General features: G+C 44.4%; 2 protein-coding genes across 2 annotated transcripts; both read left to right on the plus strand.

Annotated features, from left to right (window-relative positions):
* The first annotated feature begins 164 nt into the window (after positions 1–164).
* LOC135545416 (uncharacterized) lies at positions 165–13,078 on the plus strand. The gene is made up of 3 exons (XM_064973022.1): positions 165–372; positions 7,669–7,801; positions 12,411–13,078. Exons 1-3 carry the CDS (start codon positions 238–240, stop codon positions 13,076–13,078), a joined length of 936 nt encoding a protein of 311 aa, XP_064829094.1. The 5' UTR covers positions 165–237.
* Positions 13,015–25,193, plus strand: LOC135545415 (tudor domain-containing protein 1-like). Its single transcript, XM_064973021.1, has 7 exons — positions 13,015–13,229; positions 13,367–13,863; positions 14,288–14,403; positions 16,665–16,795; positions 17,019–17,179; positions 24,584–24,666; positions 24,895–25,193. Exons 1-7 carry the CDS (start codon positions 13,095–13,097, stop codon positions 24,975–24,977), a joined length of 1,206 nt encoding a protein of 401 aa, XP_064829093.1. The 5' UTR covers positions 13,015–13,094; the 3' UTR covers positions 24,978–25,193.

Here is a 25,193-nt window from a genome sequence, read left to right on the forward strand (position 1 = left end):
CTTATTAAAACCTTTGAAATTGTTGCATGATGCTTATATTTTTTGTTTTCGACAGTGTGCTCTCTGAATTTACCTATGACCCAGAGCACACTCTGATCCACTGGAGGCAATTTACGAACGCACCCATAATTTCGGCCACGCCGCCATTAAACCTCAAAGAAGAATAAAATGAAGTGACACGCTGTCAGATTACGTTCTCAAATAAAACGTTTTGGTCCAGCCTCATCAGTCACTATAATGCCGCTGCAGCAGAGTCCTGTGTGGCTTCCCACCGACCTCAATGTCACCAAAAGATGTATAATGTACAAACTGCTCGTCTTGGAGGACGCCAGGAATACACTGGACAAACAACTACGACATTTAACCGAAAAGGTAATTGGCTAACTACAGCTAGTTCAATAGCTCCATCGGTATACAGCAAAACATGATTGAACTAGCTGGCTATGCTAACACTAGCTGGAAACGTGTGAATGCAGAGTTGTGGCCCAGCTACCTAGTCAACTTGATTGAGCTAAATATACTGGTAAATGTCCCATTTGGTCTGTGATTTAAACTTTCAATCATGACTTACTCTTTGAATGATAACTAGTTTGTAAGGTAATGAATGTGGTAGTTGGTGAACTTTTAGGCAGTTTTGGGGAGTAGTGTACTCTTCCGGGTATGCCTAACTCGTCGTGATTGGAAACCCGGTCGTGCGCTTTACTGCTCAAGAACATATCAGAGCGCATCATTATGTTCCTTCACCTATTCCCATACAATGTTCAAAAATAAACGGCCCCGACAGAAGAAAAAGCACGATTTAGTCCTATTTAATTATCAACGAAATAGTCTGATGAATAGCCCAATGTGTGATTGGTTACTGCTGTCATCATTTATTCCAGACACTGATTCAGGTGAAGGTTGGCTAATTCGCTTGCCCCCAAACGTTTCGCTTTAGAGAGGAGTTAAACTTCTCTCCCGACACTTACGCCACAACATTTGAACAATCAAAATAAACAATCTACATTTGTAATTTTATTTTCTAATGATCAGTTGCTCAGTAAACAGCCATTTTCGAAATTATATAATAATATGGGCTGGGATACAGACAGTCATCATCAGCAAAGAAATAATTATACTGACTAACAAAGTACTTTATTTAACTAGGCGAGTCAGCTAAGAACAAATAATTATTGACAATGATCCCTCCCCTGGACGACCCTGGGCCAATTGTGCACTGGCCGACGTGACTCCCGATTACGGCCGGTTGTGATACAGCCCGGGATCGAACCCGGGTCTGTAGTGACAGCTCTAGCACTGTGATGCATTGCCTTAGACTGCTGCGCCACTCATGATCCCAAAGTAGGCCTACTAAACAAAGCCAAGTAGACAGACAAAAACAACCACGTGGCCCCATTAAAAGTCTACAGGAAATTACTAGATTGACCAACTGACTAGCTACAGATTCTGATTCATACAGGATGACTTGTACCCTGAGACAACACAAGTCACACGAGTTAGGCACGCGTGGCTCTGTTTGTCTGGTGAATGAGAGTGGCTTGATCTAGTCCAGTCGTTGCAGCAGGCTCAATCGATACCCGCTCGTTTCTTTACAGACAGAATAACTAGCCAATATTTGTCTGGAGCACGCCGTGCCTCACACTGGTTGACTGAATGAGAGGCTTGTTATAGTTATATTTGTCTGGAGCACGCCGTGCCTCACACTGGTTGACTGAATGAGAGAGGCTTGTTATAGTTATATTTGTCTGGAGCACGCCGTGCCTCACACTGGTTGACTGAATGAGAGAGGCTTGTTATAGTTATATTTGTCTGGAGCACGCCGTGCCTCACACTGTTTGACTGAATGAGAGAGGCTTGTTATAGTTTGTCTGGAGCACGCCGTGCCTCACACTGGTTGAACTAAATTCAAACCGAGGTAGCCAGAGGTCTGGTCTCTAGTCTAAACGGTTCAACATGACCCAGAGGTCTGGTCTCTAGTCTAAACGGTTCAACGGGACCCAGAGGTCTGGTCTCTAGTCTAAACGGTTCAACATGACCCATATTACCAGAGGTAATAACATATACATTTTACCCACCCACGTTGAACCATCTATTACTGATGTCCTTCCTCTACCCTCAACCATCTATTACTGATGTCCTTCCTCTACCCTCAACCATCTATTACTGATGTCCTTCCTCTACCCTCAACCATCGATTACTGATGTCCTTCCTCTAACCTCAACCATCTATTACTGATGTCCTTCCTCAACCATCTATTACTGATGTCCTTCCTCAACCATCTATTACTGATGTCCTTCCTCAACCATCTATTACTGATGTCCTTCCTCTACCCTCAACCATCTATTACTGATGTCCTTCCTCTACCCTCAACCATCTATTACTGATGTCCTTCCTCTACCCTCTATTACTGATGTCATCTATTACTGATGTCCTTCCTCTACCCTCAACCATCTATTACTGATGTCCTTCCTCTACCCTCAACCATCTATTACTGATGTCCTTCCTCTACCCTCAACCATCTATCTATACTGATGTCCTTCCTCTACCCTCAACCATCTATTACTGATGTCCTTCCTCTACCCTCAACCATCTATTACTGATGTCCTTCCTCTACCCTCAACCATCTATTACTGATGTCCTTCCTCTACCCTCAACCATCTATTACTGATGTCCTTCCTCTACCCCCAACCATCTATTACTGATGTCCTTCCTCTACCCTCAACCATCTATTACTGATGTCCTTCCTCAACCCTCAACCATCTATTACTGATGTCCTACTGATGTCCTTCCTCTGATGTCCCCAACCATCTATTACTGATGTCCTTCCTACCCTCAACCATCTATTACTGATGTCCTTCCTCTACCCCCAACCATCTATTACTGATGTCCTTCCTCTACCCCCAACCATCTATTACTGATGTCCTTCCTCTACCCCCAACCATCTATTACTGATGTCTTTCCTCTACCCCCAACCATCTATTACTGATGTCTTTCCTCTATTACTGATGTCCCCAACCATCTATTACTGATGTCCTTCCTCTACCCCCAACCATCTATTACTGATATCCTTCCTCTACCCCCAACCATCTATTACTGATGTCCTTCCTCAACCATCTATTACTGATGTCCTTCCTCAACCATCTATTACTGATGTCCTTCCTCTAGCCTTTCTATTTGCCATATCTTTCAAACTGTGTTCTTTCACAAAAGTTCTGAACCTATGTATGTTTAACGGACACAGTATGTTGTACATTAGTTATCGGGTTGTTATTTGTCCCTTCAGCTCCATTCAACCCTCCCGTCTATCTCTTAACACCATCCATATTGGATTTCTGTTTGATATATTTTTCAACTGTGCTGTGATGTTTTAAAAAAAAGTTCTTAACCTTTTCTATTCTCATAGTTTCTACAGATTGTACATTTTAAAATACATATTTTTACTAAAAGTATTGTTGATCGATCGATGACTTTTCAAATCCCCCAGTACGTCAATACAACAATACTGTAACTCCGGTAGAGGGACATCTGAACAATATCGCCTACTTGGTCGTGTGTACTGGTGCTCGAGGTGCTCGACCAGTCGGCGAAAGCCAACATCATCCACGACAGAGAATGGTGGATTGTCAAGGGCAATGAATCCCATTATCTTGACTTTAATGGATTTCTCCTTTTGAGTTGTCTCACTGAAATTCTGCTACTCTTTCAAACGACTGCTCGACATGTTGACGGCTCGATCCACACATCAGACATTGTGGGCTAGTTCAGGAATGCTGTGTTGAACGTATAGAGCAACATTTTTCATGGCGTCATCTAGCTATGTTAATATAGGCATGCACGAGAGGTCGACCGATTAATCGGAATGGCCGATTTAAAATTTTCATAACAACCGAAAATCTATATTTTTGGACACCGATTTGGCCGATTTTATTTGTAATTTAAAAAAACATAAACATTTTATTTTTTTACACCTTTTATTTAACTAGGCAAGTAAGTTAAGAACACATTCTTATTTTCAATGACGGCCCTAGGAACAGTGGGCTAACTGCCTCTTCGGGGGCAGAACGACAGATTTTTACCTTGTCAGCTCTGCGATTCAATCTTGCAACCTTACAGTTAACTAGTCCAACGCTCTAACCACCTGCCTCTCATTGCACTCCATGAGGAGACAGCCTGTTACGCGAATGCAGTAAGAAGCCAAGGTAAGTTTCTAGCTAGCATTAAACCTATCTTATAAAAAACAATCAGTCAGTCAATCAATTATAATCACTAGTTAACTACACATGGTTGATGATATTACTAGTTTATCTAGCGTGTCCTGCTTGCATATAATCGATGCAGTGCGTATTCGCGAAAAGGACTGTCATTGCTCCAACGTGTATAAAACCACAAACATCAATGCCTTTCTTAAAATCAATACACAAGTATATATTTTTAAACCTGCATATTTAGTTAATATTGCCTGCTAACATGAAATTCTTTTAACTCTAATTGTGTCGTATATGCAGCAGTTTGGGCCGCCTGGCTCGTTGCGAACTGTGTGAAGACTATTTCTTCCTAACAAAGACTGCCAACTTCGCCAAATGGGGGATGATTTAACAAAAACACATTTGCGAAAAAAGCATAATCGTTGCACGACTGTACCTAACCATAAACTCAATACACAGAAGTATATATTTTTAAACCTGCATATTTAGCTAAAAGAAATCCAGGTTAGCAGGCAATATTAACCAGGTGAAATTGTCACTTCTCTTGCGTTCATTGCACGCAGAGTCAGGGTATATGCAACAGTTTGGGCCGCCTGGCTCGCTGCAAACTAATTTGCCAGAATTTTACATAATTATGACATAACATGGAAGGTTGTGCAATGTAGCAGGAATATTTAGACTTATGGATGCCACCCGTTAGATAAAATATGGAACGGTTCCGTATTTCACTGAAAGAATAAACGTTTTGCTTTCAAAATGATAGTTTCCGGATTCCACCATATTAATGACCAAAGGCTCGTATTTCGAGGGTGGCTGTTGTCGATGTGTTCCTGGTTCGAGCCCAGGTAGGGGCGAGGAGAGGGACGGAAGCGATACTGTTACACTGGCAATACTAAAGTGCCTATAAGAACATCCAATAGTCAAAGGTATATGAAATACAAATGGTATTGAGAGAAATGGTCCTATAATTCCTATAATGACTACAACCTAAAACTTCTTACCTGGGAATATTGAAGACTCATGTTAAAAGGAACCACCAGCTTTCATATGTTCTCATGTTCTTAGCAAGGAACTTAAACGTTAGCTTTCTTACATGCCACATATTGCACTTTTACTTTCTTCCCCAACACTTTGTTTTTGCATAATTTAAACCAAATTGAACGTTTCATTATTGATTTGAGGCTAAATTGATTTTATTGATGTATTATATTAAGTTAAAATAAGTGTTTGTTCGGTATTGTTGTGATTGTCATTTTTACAAATAAATAAAAAATAAATCTGCCTTTTTTTTTTAAAATCGGTATCAACTTTTTTTTGGTCCTCCAATAATCGGTATCGGCGTTGAAAAATCATAACCGGTCGACCTCTAGTATACACGTCAACTTCGACATCAGTTTTGCACATCAACGTTAAACTAGACATCATGCCGATGTTGGTATTAATAGCTAATATCGTCCGATTCCGATATGGATTTATCATTAAATATTTCGGCGGGTCTGCCCTCTGAGGACGGTTAGGGATGCCGTCTGGGCCGGCAGCCTTGCGAGGGTTAAAACGTTTAAATGTTTTACTCACGTTGACTGTGGTGAAGGAGAGCCCGCAGGTTTTGGTAGCGGGCCGTGTCAGTGGCACTGTATTGTCCTCAAAGCGAGCAAAGAAGTTTAGTTTGTCTGGGAGCAAGACATCGTGGTCCAAATACTAATTGAGTGTATGTAAACTTCTGACCCACTGGGAATGTGATGAAAGAAATAAAAGCTGAAATAAATCATTCTCTCTACTATTATTCTGACATTTCACATTCTTAAAATAAAGTGGTGATCCTAACTGACCTAAGACAGGGAATTTTTACTCGGATTAAATGTCAGGAATTGTGAAACTGAGTTTAAATGTATTTGGCTAAGGTGTATGTAAACTTCCAACTTCAACTGTACTTACAAAAGATGACATTGAATAAGTGGCATATTTACAGTTTTGACTTAAATCGGCTTGACAATCTTTGGCAAGACATGAAAATGGCTGTTGATCATTGATCAACAGCCAACTTGACGGAGCTTGAATAATATAAAAATAATAATGTGCAAATATTTTACAATCCAGGTGAAACTCATAGACTGACCCAATGTTGTAACTTTAATGAGTTCATGTTTAAGTTAATTCATTGAGCTGTATCTAAAGACATTTCTTTACAGTTATTTACCTATGTAATTGTATTGGTTAGTATTGAATTAAGCTTTTGACTGCAAGTTCCAGGATGCCTTGCGACAGGAATAAGAGAGAGAATGCGCCAGTTATGTGCAGGGGCAAAGTGATTAAGCTGATTTTCCGCTAGCATCTTACCTGCATTGCTCTGTAGAATCTAAAGTTGTTAAATATAACGTGAACAAGTAGTATTACTAAAAGGAGCTTTCATATCAAACCCGACGTCCCGAGTCATTACTTTGAAGACAGTTAATCTAAAATCCAGAAAGACTCACAGCTGTAATCGCTCTTAGACTTACCCAGAAAGACTCACAGCTATAATCGCTCTTAGACTTACCCAGAAAGACTCACAGCTATAATCGCTCTTAGAGACTTTCCCAGAAAGACTCACAGCTGTAATCGCTCTTAGACTTACCCAGAAAGACTCACAGCTATAATCGCTCTTAGAGACTTACCCAGAAAGACTCACAGCTGTAATCGCTCTTAGAGACTTACCCAGAAAGACTCACAGCTGTAATCGCTCTTAGAGACTTACCCAGAAAGACACGGGTGTGAATGCTTACGTAAATGAGATTTCTGCAAAATGTTCTAAAAACATGTTTTCATTATGGTGTGTAGATGGGTGAGAACTGTTTTTGAATCCAGGGCTGTAACACAACAGAATGTGTAATAAGTCAAGGGGTGTGAATACTTCCTGAAGGCCCTTTAGGTATTCACTGTATCACATTTTTTCACAAAGTTGTTTGGATGTCGTGATATACTTTTTTCCCCCAAAGTAACTAGTTACGTAAACTATATTTCTCTTAAGGTAGATTTAGTGTAGCTTAGCATCTTCCATTGTGTAGTCATGTCTAGCTTGGTAAACTATATTTCTCTTACGGTAGATTTAGTGTAGCTTAGCATCTTCCATTGTGTAGTCATGTCTAGCTTGGTAAACTATATTTCTCTTACGGTAGATTTAGTGTAGGTTAGCTTCTTCCATTGTGTAGTCATGTCTAGCTTGGTAAACTATATTTCTCTTACGGTAGATTTAGTGTAGCTTAGCATCTTCCATTGTGTAGTCATGTCTAGCTTGGTAAACTATATTTCTCTTACGGTAGATTTAGTGTAGCTTAGCTTCTTCCATTGTGTAGTCATGTCTAGCTTGGTAAACTATATTTTCAGACTTATTTACCGAACTCTGTCTTTGTTGGGTAACTTGTCCATATAAGCTATATTTTGTAACGAAAGTTCCCAATACTGACAGGTTTCTGAATTCCCCCAGGCCAACGTGGAAGTCCGAAGCTTCCTGAGCGCGCCTCATCCTATCAATGTGCTGGACAACCTCGTCAGGTCTTTGGACGCTAAATGTTACGCCATTGAGAAACTTTCAACTGCACTCAAAAACCTGACGACCGGTAAGTTCCATTGAGTGATTGTTAAGACAGGTAGGTCAGTTCCATTGAGTGATTGTAATGACAGGTAGGTCAGTTCCATTGAGTGATTGTAATGACAGGTAGGTCAGTTCCATTGAGTGATTGTTAAGACAGGTAGGTCAGTTCCATTGAGTGATTGTAATGACAGGTAGGTCAGTTCCATTGAGTGATTGTTAAGACAGGTAGGTCAGTTCCATTGAGTGATTGTAATGACAGGTAGGTCAGTTCCATTGAGTGATTGTTAAGACAGGTAGGTCAGTTCCATTGAGTGATTGTTAAGACAGGTAGGTCAGTTCCATTGAGTGATTGTAATGACAGGTAGGTCAGTTCCATTGAGTGATTGTTAAGACAGGTAGGTCAGTTCCATTGAGTGATTGTAATGACGGGTGTATCTGTCATCATGACTAGAACACAAAGAATATGGAAACCTCTTGTGTCGCTATAAAATTCCATCATGGCCCAATCCCAAATGGACCCGAGACCCTTATGGATTTGTGAGAGGATTTGATTGGTATAAGTAATATGGTGAAACCCATCATTCTAGCCTCTGATGGGGAGCAGATCATTCTATCAGGGGTGGAGCTACTGTTCCCATCATTCTATCAGGACAGCACTCTGATGGGGAGCTAATCATTCTATCAGCAGACAGCACTCTGATGTGGAGCAGTTCTCCATCCTATCAGGGAGGTTCTCCATCAGACCGGGGACCGGTGGAGCAGTATCACTATCAGCAGGGAGGGAGCTACTGTTCTCCATCATTCTATCAGCAGACAGCACTCTGAGTGGACGGGCAGACAGCACCATAAACATTCTATCAGTGATGTGGAGTTTTCTCCATCATTCTATCAGGAAGACAAAATGACAGTATGTGGAGCACTGTTCTCCATCATTCTATCAGCAGACAGACTGATGTGGAGCACTGATAACTGATCCACAAGGACAGCTTTCTGATGTGGACTAGTTCTCATCAACACAGACAGCACTCTGATGGTTTTCTCCAAAAGACTGAACATTCTGCAGACACTGATGTATCATTCTATCAGCAGCTAATCATTCTAGCAGAATTGTGGAGCTCCATCACTCTGATGAGGAGCTATCTCCAGCAGACATGTGGAGCTACTGTTCTCCATGAGCTGATGTGGACAGACTATCATCATTCTATCATTCAACAGCACTCTGATGTGTAGCTAGTTCATCTGTTCTCAGCAGATCAGCAGACAGCACTCTGATGTGGAGCTACTGTTCTCCATCATTCTATCAGCAGACAGCACTCTGATGGGAGCTACTGTTCTCCATCATTCTATCAGCAGACAGACTGATGTGGAGCTACTGTTCTCCATCATTCTATCAGCAGACAGCACTCTGATGTGGAGCTACTGTTCTCCATCATTCTATCAGCAGACAGCACTCTGATGTGGAGCTACTGTTCTCCATCATTCTATCAGCAGACAGACTGATGTGGAGCTACTGTTCTCCATCATTCTATCAGCAGACAGCACTCTGATGTGGAGCTACTGTTCTCCATCATTCTATCAGCAGACAGACTCTGATGTGGAGCTACTGTTCTCCATCATTCTATCAGCAGACAGCACTCTGATGTGGAGCTACTGTTCTCCATCATTCTATCAGCAGACAGCACTCTGATGTGGAGCTACTGTTCTCCATGGTTCATTCTATCAGCAGACAGCACTCTGATGGGAGCCTACTTTTCACCGGTAAAATGCAAGTCTAACTTCAAGCAAAACATTAGGAAATGTAGCTGGCTATATTCTTTCTATTATAGGCCTAAACATTTGAAAAATTATGGCCAAGCGTCTTTTTGCCAAAAAAATACCTTGCTTTTTCATTCTCCTGCTTTCTCCCGTTTTACAAACGAACACGTGACTGTCTCAACTGTGCTGGGGAACTAACTCCATAATGTGACAGGTGAGATACGATTGGATTCTGCTTTACATCCTAATGCATTGCACAAGTTGACTGCAATTATTTACTTAAAAAAAAAATAGCTACAAAAATTTCAAATGCATTGCAAAAAGTTTAAAAAAAAGAAGTTTTGGTGGTATTGAAAAACCATCCTGTGGCTATTTCCAAATACACCGGTAGATAGTATACTGCCCACTAGTATCTTCTCTTATCTCAAGTGTGAGGTGATCTAAGCTCACCAACCTTTTCTGAGTCCAGATCACTTTTGAGTCCCAAAGAAAGCAGAGATCTACCACTCGGATTTGTTTTTTTAAAACAGGACTTAAAAAGTGTGAGCTGTTGCAACGTTAACCATTTTAAAAACGGATCTAGAGCGATAAGGTTTGTGCAGTAGGCCAAATACATCATGACTGCATATTGTCTGTGAATTGCCCTGGTGTTCTTCTCATACCATTTATATTTTTAATTGGTGTTCAGGGCATTCAGAAAGTATTCAGACCACTTTACTTTTTCCACATTGTTACGTTACAGCCTTTTAAGAAATATATTAAAATGTTTTTTTCCCCTCAATCTACACACCCCATAATGACAAAGAAAACAGGTTTTTAAAATGTATTTGCCAGTGCCTTATTTACAAAAGTATTCAGACCCTTTTCTATGAGACTTAAAATTGAGCTCAGGTGCATCCTGTTCCCATTGATCATCCTTCAGATGTTTCTACAACTTGATTGGAGTCCACCGGTGGTAAACTCAATTGATTGTCTGGAAGAAACCTGGCAACATCCCTACGGTGAAGCATGGTGGTGGCAGCATCATGCTGTGGGGATGTTTTTCAGCGGCAGGGACTGGGAGACTAGTCAGGATTCGAGGGAAACATTTTTTTATTTTTTATTTAAATTTCACCTTTATTTAACCAGGTAGGCAAGTTGAACAAGTTCTCATTTACAATTGCAACCTGGAAACATGAACAGAGCAAAGTACAGAGAGATCCGTGATGAAAACCTGCTCCAGAGCGCTCAGGACCTCAGACTGAGGCGAAGGTTCACCTTCCAACAGGACAACAACCCCTAAGCACACAGCCAAGACAACGCAGGAGTGCTTTAGGGACAAGTCTCTGAATGTCCTTGAGTGGACCAGCCAGAGCCTGGACTTGAACCCGATCAAACATATTTGGAGAAACCTGAAAATAGCTGTGCAGCGACGCTCCCCATCCAACCTGACAGATCTGACAGGATCTGCAGAGAAGAATTGGAGAAACTCCCCAAATACAGGTGTGCCAAGCTTGTAGCATCATACCAAGAAGACTGGAGGCTGTAATCACTGCCAAAGGTTATTCACCAAAGTACTGAGTAAAGGGTCTGAATACTTATGGAAATGTGATATTGAGGGAGGGAAACAATTGAATCCATTTTAGAATAAGGCTGTAAACGTAATTTTTGGGGGCAAAAAGTCAAGGGGTCTGACTACTTTCTGAATGCACTATATGATCACAGTGGTAATAGATAATTAGTTGTATTACTTGTGAGGCCCAGCTGAGTTACTGGACTGACGGGCTCCTTCTGATGCTCAGTCTGAGGGAGGGATCAGTGGTGAGGCTGCCTCTCACCTGACTCACCGTCCCTCCTCTGAGGAAAGGGAGGAAGGGGGCACCGTCCCTCCTCTGAGGAAAGGGAGGAAGGGGACACCGTCCCTCCTCTGAGGAAAGGGAGGAAGGGGACACCGTCCCTCCTCTGAGGAAAGGGAGGAAGGGGGCACCGTCCCTCCTCTGAGGAAAGGGAGGAAGGGGGCACCGTCCCTCCTCTGAGGAAAGGGAGGAAGGGGGCACCGTCCCTCCTCTGAGGAAAGGGAGGAAGGGGGCACCGTCCCTCCTCTGAGGAAAGGGAGGAAGGGGACACCGTCCCTCCTCTGAGGAAAGGGAGGAAGGGGACACCGTCCCTCCTCCTCGATGGAGAAACTCAAGTTGCATTATTTCTGCTTCATGCACCAATTCATGTTCCTCCTATGACCAGAGACCGTGAAATATTCCTCTTCATTAAAAAGACAAGCCTCTAATAAAAACAGCCAATCTTATTGGAACACGCTGCCATACTCATTCATTACAGCTGCAGTGATGGTTGTAGTCATTCATTACAGTGATGGTTGTAGTCATTCATTACAGCTGCAGTGATGGTTGTAGTCATTCATTACAGTGATGGTTGTAGTCCTTCATTACAGCTGCAGTGATGGTTGTAGTCATTCATTACAGCTGCAGTGATGGTTGTAGCGTGAGTGGAAGTAGGGAGAAAGCACATTTTATGGCTTTATAAAAGTGTTGAACAAAGTGTTGACAATGGTAAATAACAATTTTAACCAACTTATAAAAACAACTTTTCTGTATTCGTTGAGTCACAGTATCAGCTTTGCTTCCATCTCCTATCCTACCCACCTTAGTGGCGGCCACTGGTCTAAAGCAAGGATCCCCCAACTCTGTCCTGCCCCCCACACTGGGTGAACGTCTTAGTTTTCCCCCTAGCATTACACAGCTGTTGTTGTTTTTTTAAAATCTACTGTGTAGTGTGAAGGCAACAACTCAAATGGGCACCCAGGGGGGGAACCCTGGTCCAAGGGAACATTTGGGATGGTCTCTATTTTCTAAAGATATTTTCTCTCCCTGCCATTGTCTCCACAGATCCACAATTCAGTGCCCCAGCTTCCACCAGACCGCTAAACAGCCTGTTGCAGCCAGCGCTATCCAGAGACCGAGGCATCATGACATCGTCGGACGTGCTGAAGTTTGGTCCCATGCTGCAGAACGTCCTCATGGCCGGCTCCATCACCAAGGCAGTACAGATGCTGGGAGCCTTGCCTGCCCTACAGCAACTCAAACTCTTCTGCTCCTCTTCCTCTTCTCAAGATGAAGACTTCCAGAAGGATCAGGTCTTTATATGCAGCATCTCCTCCTCCAGCAATGTGGCAAAGCTCCCAATCCCCAGCTCCTCAACCAGCGTAGCCAGTCTGAATCTGACCAAAGACAATGGGATCTTTATCTCCAAAGAGAAGACACCGCAGCAGCCAAATACAACGACGGTTACAACCACTCAAATCAAACAAACACCTGGAGCAACAGATCTAGACCTACCTGTCCCAGGTGAGCTCCTCTCAGGGTTCAGTAACCCAGCCTACCAGATGACAGCCCTGGCTCCTCCCCCTCTAGAATCAGGAAGTGACACCAGAGTGCAGCACCAGAAGCAAACTTCCTCTCAGCTCATGCAATTCCTGCGAACCAATTGCAGGAACGAGCCGTTCATGGAGTTGGCCGCTTTCTTCCAACACCAGCTACTACCAGTACACCTCTGATTCCACCGCCCCGGCAATGACCTCTGACCCCCTTCCGGAAACCAAGCATGCCCAGGAAACCCAGAATGTTCTAGAAACTAAGAACCACCACGTCAGCGTCCCAAAGAAGGAGCTGTTCTCAGAGCTGCCAGATAACCAGCTGAACCAATATGTATGTATTATGTTGAGTGTAATGTAAAGTCTCTATTTTATATACACCACTGCTGTGTTTCTGAAACTATTTTCACCTCAGGACGTTAAAGTTAATCATGTCCTCTTACCCTCTCCTATCTTCTCCTCCCCTCCCAGGCCCCGGTGTTCACAGTAAAGCGTGTGGAGTCTGGAGGCTCTCTGATCTTCAGCTGTATCATTGCCACCAAGACGGAGCTCTGGGACATAGGAGACGTCTTTACCGAGGCGACAAGGAGCGGTCCTTCCTCTGACGTCGTCACCACCTCGGAGAACAAGATGTCTGCCGCTAGTCTCCAGTGTCGGAGTGTAGAGATCTCTAATAATACGACCCTCCAACCCCCAGCTCCATCCATCCACAGCCTACAGATCAAAGAGGGACATGTGACGGGGGAGGTTCAGGAAGATATCAACAATATCAGTCTGACTCCAGAACTCCAGAGATTCCAGAACTGTTGTTCCTTGGTTACCCCAGGCAACCAGTGTCTGAACATTCCAGAGTTCCAGATCCGTAAGTTTGAGGAGATGGCGGTGGTGGTGAGTCACGTGGTGCATCCTGGGAACTTCTACATCCAACAGGTCGACGCCACCCTCCAGCTGGAGGACCTCAACACTGAGTGAGTTATATTGGGTGTCCAAGATGGCTCCATATTCCCTATATAGTGCACTTCTTTCCACCAGGGCCCAATGCTACCCTATTCCCTATATAGTGCACTACTTTCCACCAGGGCCCAATACTACCCTATTCCCTATATAGTGTACACTACTTTTCACCAGGGCCCGTATAGTGCCACATTGAGCTAACATTTGTACTCCGTAGTACCCTTCTCCTCAAAGTGTGCTCTTATCCACTCCCTCTCAAGAAGCATTGGATTGGTGTAAGACGTATAGTAGACACACTCAGGCTGCATCCTAAATGGAAGCCTATTCCTGATGTAGTGCACTACCTTTAAGCAGAGGTCAAGTCTAAAACAGGACTTGACCCAAGTTCTTTTCATTTAGTAATTTTCTCAACCCTGTCGTTGGCTGGTTGTCTTGCAGTAGTTTAGCAGAGCTGAAGTGCACTCCAGACATCGGGACCTACGTCATGGCTTGGTTCCCCCAACAGGAGAGGTGGTGTCGGGCACAGGTGGCCAAGATATGTGGCATGAGTGGAGGTACGATATGTTTCATGATGAGTGGAGGTTAGTGTTGGACCAGCAACCAAAAGGTTGCTAGTTCGAATCCCCGAGCCGACAAGGTGAAAAATCTGATGTGCCCTTGAACAAGGCAATTAACTCTAATTCCGTCTGTAAATCGCTCTGGAAAGAGTGTCTGCTAATTGACGTAAATGTAAAACATGAGGTAAATGTTTCTAATCCCTAGGATGCTGCGGAATGTTTGTAATCCCTAGGACGCTGCGGAATGTTTTATAATCCCTAGGACGCTGCGGAATGTTTTGTAATCCCTAGGACGCTGCGGAATGTTTGTAATCCCTAGGACGCTGCGGAATGTTTGTAATCCCTAGTGAGGCCCAGCTGAGTTACTGGAATGTTTGAATCCTAGGAGTCTGAGGAATGTTTGTAATCCCTAGAGGCTACGGAATGTTTTATAATCCCTCCTCTGCGGAAAGAAATCCCTAGGACGCTGCGAATGTTTTATAATCCTCTGAGGAAAGGAGAATGTTTTATAATCCCTAGACGGCTGCGGAATGTTTTATAATCCCTAGGACGCTGCGGAATGTTTGAGGAAAGGGAGGACGCTGCGGAATGTTTTATAATCCCTTTATAATCCCTAGGACGCTCTGAATGTTTTATAATCCCTAGGGCTGCGGAATGTTTTATACCGTCCCTCCTCTGAGGAATCCCTAGGAGAGCGGAATGTTTATAATCCCTCCTCTAGGAAAGGAGGAAGGGCGGAATGTTTCTGAGGAAATCCCTAGGAAGCTGGGAATGTTTGTAATCCCTAGGAGCTGCTGGAAGGAATGTTTGTAATCCCTAGGAGGCTGCGGAATGTTTGAAATCCCTAGGAGCTGCAATTTCTGCTTCCCTGCACCAATGTTTGTAATCCCTAGGACGCTGCGGAATGTTTGTAATCCCTAGGACGCTGCGGAATGTTTGTAATCCCATTAGGACGACAATGTTCTAATAAAAACAGCCAATCCCTATTGGAACCCTAGGACGCTGCGGAATGTTTGTAATCCCTAGCTGCAGTGATGGTTGTAATCATTGCGGATTACAGTGATGGTTGTAATCATTCATTACAGTGAATGTTTGTAATCCCATTACAGCTGCAGTGAATGGTTGTATAATCCCTTACAGTGATGTTTGTAATCCTTCATTAATCAGCTGCAGTGATGGTTGTAGTCATTCAATCCCTTACAATGACTGCAGTGATGGTTGTAATCCTGCTGGATAAGACTATTCTGACTTAAAGTAAGGGAAATGAAAGCATACATGATTCTGGCTTTATCCAACTTTGTGGTGACAGCCCTAAACTGTTTTAGTATGGCAATGTCCCTGTGTACAAAGACCGGTTCGTACAGAAATGGTTTGTTGAGATCGGTGTGAAAGAACTTGACAGACCTGCGCAGAGCCTTGACCTCAACCCCATCGAACACCTTTGGGATGAATTGGAACGCTGACTGTGAGCCAGGCCTAATCACCCCCAACATCAGTGACCAACCTCACTAATGCTCTTGTGGCTGAATGGAAGCAAGTCCCCGGAGCAATGTTCCAACATCTAGTGGAAAGCTTTCCCAGAAGAGTGGAGGCTGTTATAGCAGCAATGTTCCAGCATCTAGTGGAAAGCCTTCCCAGAAGAGTGGAGGCTGTTATAGCAGCAATGTTCCAACATCTTGTGGAAAGCCTTCCCAGAAGAGTGGAGGCTGTTATCAGCAATGTTCCAACATCTGTGGAAAGCCTTCCCAGAAGAGTGGAGGCTGTTATAGCAGCAATGTTCCAGCATCTAGTGGAAAGCCTTCCCAGAAGAGTGGAGGCTGTTAACAGCAATGTTCCAACATCTAGTGGAAAGCCTTCCCAGAGAGTGGAGGCTGTTATAGCAGCAATGTTCCAACATCTGTGGAAAGCCTTCCCAGAAGAGTGGAGGCTGTTATAGCAGCAATGTTCCAGCATCTAGTGGAAAGCCTTCCCAGAAGAGTGGAGGCTGTTATAGCAGCAATGTTCCAACATCTAGTGGAAAGCCTTCCCAGAAGAGTGGAGGCTGTTATAGCAGCAATGTTCCAACATCTAGTGGAAAGCCTTCCCAGAAGAGTGGAGGCTGTTATAGCAGTGAAGGGGGACCAACTCCATATTAATTCCCATGATTTTGGAATGAGATGTTAAACGAGCAGGTGTCCACATACTTTTGGTCATATAGTGTACTTCTCCTCGCTCTGTCGTACAATAAGGGCAACTTATATATTTCCACTGTCTGTCAGACATCAATGAGGTGGAGGTGAGGAGACTGGACTACGGAGACACTTCCTGTCTGTCTCTATGTAACATCAAGGAACTCAGTGCTGAGATGACATCACTTCCTCTACAGGCCATACAGGTCTCCCTGGCTCATGTGAGTGGTTCACCCTGGTTGTTGTCAGTTTCTACTGTGGCCAATACTTAACCACATCACAATTTATCCCTAGAACCGTACCGGTATATAACACCACTTGACTGGATAAATAAAGGTTTAAAAAATTAGTTATTTAGTTGAGAGGGTCATATATTTAGGGCAGGTCATATCTTTTTACCTGTCTCCTGTATTATATGACCCCAAGTTACTGGTCTCATCCCAGGTACGCCCAGTGGACGTGTGTGGCTGGACCCAACAGGCAATATATTGGTTCAGAGACATGGTGGGCAACAGGACGCTGTACGCACGGCTCTACCCTCAGGGAGAGAGACACAGCCCCAAGGTGGAACTCTTCATGGAGAAAGGAAAACTGGGGTCCATGAGGTATGAGGTTATTATAACTGGGGTCCGTGAGGTATGAGGTTATTATAACTGGGGGACGTAAGGTTATTATAACTGGGGTCCGTGAGGTATGAGGTTATTATAACTGGGGGGCGTGAGGTATGAGGTTATTATAACTGGGGTCCGTGAGGTTATTATAACTGGGGTCCATGAGGTATGAGGTTATTATAACTGGGGTCCATGAGGTATGAGGTTATTATAACTGGGGGACGTGAGGTTATTATCCCAGGCCCCGGTGTTATTATAAAGCTGGGAGTCCGTGGAGGTTATTATAACTGATGAGGTATGAGGTTATCATTGGGTCCAAGACGGAGCTATGAGGTTATTATAACTGGGGTCCGTGAGGTTATTATAACTGGGGTCCAAGGTAGAGGTTATTATAACTGGGGTCCACCACCTCGAGGTTATTATAACTGGGGTCCATGAGGTATGAGGTTATTATAACTGGGGTCCATGAGGTATGAGGTTATTATAACTGGGGTCCGTGAGGTTATTATAACTGGGGTCCGTGAGGTTATTATAACTGGGGTCCGTGAGGTTATTATAACTGGGGGGCGTGAGGTTATTATAACTGGGGTCCGTGAGGTATGAGGTTATTATAACTGGGGTCCGTGAGGTATGAGGTTATTAGAACTGGGAACTCCAGAGTTATTAGAACTGGGGGGCGTTCCTTGGTTATTATAACTGGGGGCGTGAGTTCCAGATCTGGGGGGCGTAAGTTTGAGGAGATGGGGTGGTGGTGAGTTATTATAACGGGGGGCATTATTATAACTGGGGGGGCGTGAATTATAACTGGGGTCCAACAGGTCGAGGTTATTATAACAGCTGGAGGACCTCATAACTGGGTGAGGTTATTATAACTGGGGTCCAAGATGGCTCCTGGGATTCCCTATTATAACTGGGGTCCATGAGGTATGAGGTGGTATGACTACTTTCCACCAGGGCCCAATGCTACCCTATTCCTATCCATAGTGTGAGGCTACTTATAACTGGGGGGTGAGGTATGAGGTTATTATAACTGGGGGACGTGAGGTTATTATAACTGGGGGACGTAAGGTTATTATAACTGAGGGCGTGAGGTTTTATAACTCCGGGGTGTGACCCTTATTAAAACTGGGGGGCATGATCCACTTATTAAAAGCTGGGATTGGTTATTATAACTGGGGATGTGAGTTATTATAACTGGGGCTGCATTATTATAACTGGGGGCCTATTATTATATGGGGGATGTGAGGTTATTATAACTGGGGGTGTGATGTGTGAGGTTTATAACTGGGGGTGTGACCCATTATAACTGGGGGGTTTGAGGTATGAGGTTTTATAACCGTGAGTTTGTTATAACTGGGGGTTTGAGTAGTTTATTATAACTGGGGAGCGTGAGGTTATTATAACTGGACGTGATATGGGACCTAACTGGCGGGTTTGAGGTATGAGGTTATTATAACTGGGGGACGGAGGTTGTTATAACTGGGGAGGTGAGGTTATTATAACTGGGGGCGTGAGGTGGCCAAGATATGTAACATGGGGAGTTTGAGGTATGAGGTTGTTATAACTGGGGGACGTGAGTGGAGGTTATTATAACTGGGGGGCGTGAGGTTGTTATAACTGGGGGCGTGAGGTTGTTATAACTGGGGACAAGGTTGTTATAACTGGGGGGCTGAGGTTGTTTAACAAGGGGGCAATTGTTATAACTCTAATTCCGTTATAACTGGGGGCTGGAAAGAGGGTCTGAATTGACTTAAATGGGGGGCGTAAAACATGAGGTTAATAGCTGGGGGCGTTTTAATCCCTGGGATGCTGGGGGCGTGAGGTTATTGTAATCCCTAGGACGCTGGGGAATGTTATTATAACTGGGGGACGGAGGTTATTGTAACTGGGGGCGTGAATGTTTGTAACTGGGGGACGTGAATGTTTGTAATCTAGGGGACGGAATTGTAACTGGGGGCGTGAGGTTGTAATCCCTATAACTGGGGGCGTGGAATGTTTATAATCTGGGGGGTGAGGTTATTGTAACTGGGGGGCGGAGGTTTTGTAATCCGGAGGTTATTATAACTGGGGGACGTGAGGTTATTGTAACTGGGGGGCGGAATGTTTTATAACTGGGGGGCTGCGGAATTTTTATAATCTGGGGGACGTGAGGTTATTATAACTGGGGGACGTGAGGTTATTATAATCCCTGGGGGCGTGAGGTTATTATAACTGGGGAGGCTGAGGTTATTATAATCCCTAGGAGGCTGCGGTTTTGTAACTGGGGGACGGCTGAGGTTTTGTAATCCCTAGGTTAGTTGTAACTGGGGGGCGGAATTTTGTAACTCCCTAGAGGTTATTGTAACTGGGGGCGGAATGTTTGTAACTCCCGTGAGGTTATTGCTGGGGGGCGGAGGTTTTGTAATCCGTAGGTTACGCTGGGGGCGGAATGTTTGTAATCCCTAGGACGCTGGGGGCGTGAATGTTTATTATAACTGGGGGCGCTGCGGAAGTTTTATAATCCCTAGGGGGCTGAGGTATGTTATATAACTCCCTAGGTTATCGCTCCGTGAGGTTATTAACTGGGGGACCCTAGAGGTTATTGTAACTGGGGACGTGAGGTTTATTAATCTGGGGTCCATGAGGTGTGAGGTTATTATAACTGGGGTCCATTCTGTGAGGTTATTACAACTGGGGTCCATGAGGTGTGAGGTTATTATAACTGGGGGACGTGAGGTGTTTATGAGGTTATTGATAAATGTAAATGTAAATGTAGATGATTCTGGGGTCCATGAGGTTTTATAACAGCCCATAAACTGTTTTATAACTGGGGTCCATGAGGTTATTATAACTGGGGGACCGAGGTGTGAGGTTATTATAACTGGGGACGTGTTGAGATCTGGGGGTGTGAAAGGTTATTATAACTGGGGGACGTGAGATTATAACTGGGGGAGTAAGGTTATTATAACCCCATCGAATAACTGGGGGTGTGAGGTGTGAATTAAAACTGGGGACGTGAGGTTATTATAACTGGGGTCCGTGAAGGTTATTATAACATCATGTGAGGTTAACTCACTTATTATAACTTGTGGCTGAATGGGGGAAGGTTATTATAACTGGGGGATGCAATTATTATAATCTGGGGGATGTGAGGTTATTATAACTGGGGACGTGAGTGTGAGGTTATTATAACTGGGGGTGTGATGTTCCAGCATCTATGGAAAGCCTTCCCAACTGGAGGCTGTTATAGCAGCAATGTTCCAGGTTATTATAACTTGGGGAAAGCCTTCCCAGAAGAGTGGAGGTTGTTATAACTGGCAGCAATGTTATTATAACTGGGGGCGTGGAAAGCCTTCCCAGAAGAGTGGAGGCTTATTATAACAGCAATGTTATTATAACTAGTGGAAAGCCTTCCCAGAAGAGTGGAGGCTGTTATAACAGCAATGTTCCAACATCTAGTGGAAAGCCTTCCCAGGAGAGGTGGAGGGGGCTGTTATTGTAACTGTTCCAACATTATTGTAACTGGGGGCGTCCCAGGTTATTGTAACTGGGGGCGTGTTATAACTGGGGGGCAGCATGAGGTTATTATAACTGGGGTGGAAAGCCTTCCCAGAAGATGAGGTTATTATAACTGGGGGGCGTGTTCCAACATCTGGGGAAAGCCTATTATAACTGGGGGAGAGTGGAGGCTGAGGTTATTGCAACTGGGGGGGGCAATGTTCCAATAACTGGGGGAAAGTTCCCAGAAGAGTGGAGGTTGTTATAGCAGGTTATTGAACTGGGGGACCAACTTATATTAACTCCCATGATTTTGGAATGAGATGTTAAACTGGGGGTGTCCAGGTTATTGTAACTGGGGGGCATTAGTGTAACTTCTCCGTGAGGTTATTGTAACTGGGGGCGTGATAAGGGCATTATAACTTATATTATTGTAACTGGGGGGCGTGAGGTTATTGTAACACAAGGGCGTGAGGTTATTGTAACTGGGGGCGTGAGGTTATTGTAACTGGGGGCGTGAGGTTATTGTAACTGGGGGGCGGAGGTTATTGTAACTGGGGGCGTGAGGTTATTGTAACTGGGGGGAGGTTATTGTAACTGGGGGCGGAGGTTATTGTAACTGGGGGCGTGAGGTTATTGTAACTGGGGGGCGTGGGGGGCGTGAGGTTATTGTAACTGGGGGACGTGAGGTTAAAGGGGCGTGAGGTTATTGTAACTGGGGGGCGTGAGGTTATTGTAACTGGGGGGCGTGAGGTTATTGTAACTGGGGGGGCGTGTTATGTAACTCTATTATTGTAACATCAAGGAACTGGGGGCAGTGCGTGAGATGACATCACTTATTCTAACTGGCCATACAGGTTATCCCTGGCTCATGTGAGTGGTTCACCCTAACTGGGGGGCGTTGTTGTCAGTTTCTACTGGGGCCAATACTTAACCACACCACAATTTATCCCTAGAACCGTGGGGGGACCACTTGACTGGATAAATAAAGGTTTAAAAAATTATAACTTGGGGGTCATATATTTAGGGCAGGTTATCGTATCTGGTGTGAGGTTATCCCCAACTGGGGGTCTGAGGTTATTGCCCAGTGGACGTGTGTGGCTGGACCCAACAGGCGTATATTGGGTTATTATAACTGGGGGCAACAGGACGCTATAACTGGGGGCGGAGGTTATACCTCAGGGAGAGAGACACAGCCCCAGGTTAACTTTCATGGGGAAGGGAAAACTGGGGTGCGTGAGGTGTGAGGTTATTATAACTGGGGTCGTGAGGTGAGGTGTGAGGTTATTATAACTGGGGTGTGAGGTTATTATAACTGGGGTCCATGAGGTATGAGGTTATTATAACTGGGGTCCATGAGGTGTGAGGTTATTATAACTGGGGTCCATGAGGTATGAGGTTATTATAACTGGGGTCCATGAGGTTATTATAACTGGGGGACGTGAGGTTATTATAACTGGGGTCCGTGAGGTATGAGGTTATTATAACTGGGGGGTGTGAGGTTATTATAACTGGGGGGTGTGAGGTTATTATAACTGGGGGGCATGAGGTTATTATAACTGGGGGTGAGGTTGTTATAACTGGGGGATGTGAGGTTATTATAACTGGGGGTGGCGTTAGGTATGAGGTTATTATAACTGGGGGGTGGCGTGAGTTATTATAACTGAGGTTATTATAACTGGGGGGACGTGAGGTATGAGGTTATTATAACTGGGGGGCGTGAGGTATGAGGTTATTATAACTGGGGGGCGTGAGGTGTGAGGTTATTATAACTGGGGGACGTGAGGTTATTATAACTGGGGGGACGTGAGGTTATTATAACTGGGGTGTGAGGTTATTATAACTGGGGGACGTGAGGTTATTATAACTGGGGGGGGTGTAGGTTATCGTATCTGGGGGTGTGAGGTTATCGTGAGGTGAGGTTATTATAACTGGGGGACGTGAGGGGGCGTGAGGTTATTATAACTGGGGGGGCGTGAGGTTATTATAACTGGGGGGACGTGAGGTTATTATAACTGGGGGGACGTGAGGTTATTATAACTGGGGGACGTGAGGTTATTATAACTGGGGGGCGTGAGGTGTGAGGTTATTATAACTGGGGGGCGTGAGGTTATTATAACTGGGGGACGTGAGGTTATTATAACTGGGGGGCGTGAGGTTATTATAACTGGGGGGACGTGAGGTTTATTTTAACTGGGGGGCGTGAGGTTATTATAACTGGGGGTGTGAGGTTGTTATAACTGGGGGGGCGTGAGGTTGTTATAACTGGGGGGCGTGAGGTTATTATAACTGGGGGGCGTGAGGTTATTATAACTGGGGTGCGTGAGGTGTGAGGTTATTATAACTGGGGTCCGTGAGGTGTGAGGTTATTATAACTGGGGGGCGTGAGGTTGTTATAACTGGGGGGGGCGTGAGGTTGTTATAACTGGGGGGGCGTGAGGTTATTATAACTGGGGGGTGTGAGGTATGAGGTTATTGTAACTGGGGGGTGTGAGGTATGAGGTTATTATAAAAGTCAACCTGAGCACCAGAATGCACTATACTGTACATCTTGATTGGAGTCCACCTGTGGTAAATTCAATTGATTGGACAAGATTTAGAAAGGCACACACCTGTCTATATAAGGTCCCACAGTTGACAGTGCATGTCAGAGCAAAAACCAAGCCATGAGGTTGAAGCAATGGTCCGTAGAGCTCCGAGACAGGATTGCGTCGAGGCACAGATCTGGGGAAGGGTACCAAAACATTTCTGCATCATTGAAGGTCACCAAGAACACAGTGGCCTCCATCATTCTTCAATGGAAGATGTTTGTAAGTACCAAGACTATTCCTAGAGCTGGCCATCAGGCCAAACTGAGCAATCGGGGGAGAAGGGCCTTGGTCATGGAGGTGACCAAGAACCCGATGGTCACTCTGACAGAGCTCCAGAGTTCCTCTGTGGGGATGGGAGAACCTTCCAGAAGGACTACCATCTCTGCAGCACTCCACCAATCAGGCCTTTATTGTAGCGTGACCAGAAGGAAGCCACTCCTTAGTAAAAGGCACATGACAGCCAGCTTGGAGTTTACCAAAAGGCACCTAAAGGACTCTGACCATGAGAAACAAGATTATCTGGTCTGATGAAACCAAAATTGAACTCTTTGGCCTGAATGCCAAGAGTCACCTCTGGAGGAAACATTTCACAATCCCTACGGTGAAGCATGGTGGTGGCAGCATCACTATGGTGAAGCATGGTGGTGGCAGCATCATGCTGTGGAGATGTTTTTCAGTGGCAGGGACTGGGAGACAAGTCAGGATCAAGGGAAAGATGAACGGAGCAAAGTACAGGGAGATCCTTGATGAAAACCTGTTCAAGACCACACAGGAGTGGCTTTGGGATATGCCTCTGAATGTCCTTGAGTGGTCCAGCCAAAACACGGACTTGAACCCGATCAAACATCTCTGGAGAGACCTGAAAATAGCTGTGCAGCGACGCTCTCCATCCAACCTGACAGAGCTTGAGAGGATCTGCAGAGAAGAATGAGAGAAACTCCCCAAATACAGGTGTGCCAAGCTTGTTGTGTCATGCAAAGAAGACCTAAGGCTGTAATCGCTGCCAAATGTGCTTCAACAAAGTACTGAATTAAGGGTCTGAATTCTTGTGTAAATGTGATATTTCAATTTTTATATTTTTTTATATACATTTGCAAACATTTTCTAAAAACATGTTTTTGCTTTGTCATTATGAGGTATTGTGTGTAGATTGATGAGGGGGAAAAAGTGATTTAATCAATTTTAGAATAAGGCTGTAACTTAACAAAATGTGGAAAAAGTCAAGGGGTCTGAATACTTTCTGAATGCTCTGTGTTTATCACACTTGGTAAATAAACTGAAATGTTTAAGCACGGAGTGATTCTGTAATGAAATGTTTTGTCTGTTTCAGGAGAGGAGCCTCTCTGTCTCTGAGACTGGCTCAGAATGGACATGCAAAACATGACAAGCTGAGGAGCCTGGGAATCAAGAGAAGTAGGTGCCTTCTACTTTGTTGTCTGGTGATCATTCTGAGCTTCTCCACTAGAGGGCAGCAGCTTATATACAATAGTCTTGAAGCTCAACTCTCATTGTGGTCCTCGCTCTCTCTGCCTGTCTCATGTGTCTGTCTCTGTCTGTCTCTGTCTGTCTCTGTCTGTCTCTGTCTGCCTGTCTCTCTCGCTCTCTCTGCCTGTCTCATCTGTCTTTCTTTCTTTCTTGTAGGTAGTGCGCAGGAGCGAACCAAGAAATGTCAATCTGCCTGGAACAAGTACCTTATTTCCTGTTACACCCAGAATAAGAAGTAATCTGATAAAGGTGTTGTAGTTCATTCTCCCTCTCCCCTACCTGAGCCACCTGCCTCCATCACATTAACCAGCCTTGATACAGGTTGTCACTATGTGACCAAATTGGAAGCCCCGCCTTGTTCTAAAACGTTCTGCCATTGTAATCCTTTGGGCGGGCAGTGGCATCTTTTTTTACTTTTGACTATTTTCTATGTTGTAAAATAATAGTCAAGACAT

Source organism: Oncorhynchus masou, chromosome 9 (genome assembly GCF_036934945.1).
Source record: "Oncorhynchus masou masou isolate Uvic2021 chromosome 9, UVic_Omas_1.1, whole genome shotgun sequence".
In the NCBI taxonomy this organism is placed as follows: domain Eukaryota; kingdom Metazoa; phylum Chordata; class Actinopteri; order Salmoniformes; family Salmonidae; genus Oncorhynchus; species Oncorhynchus masou.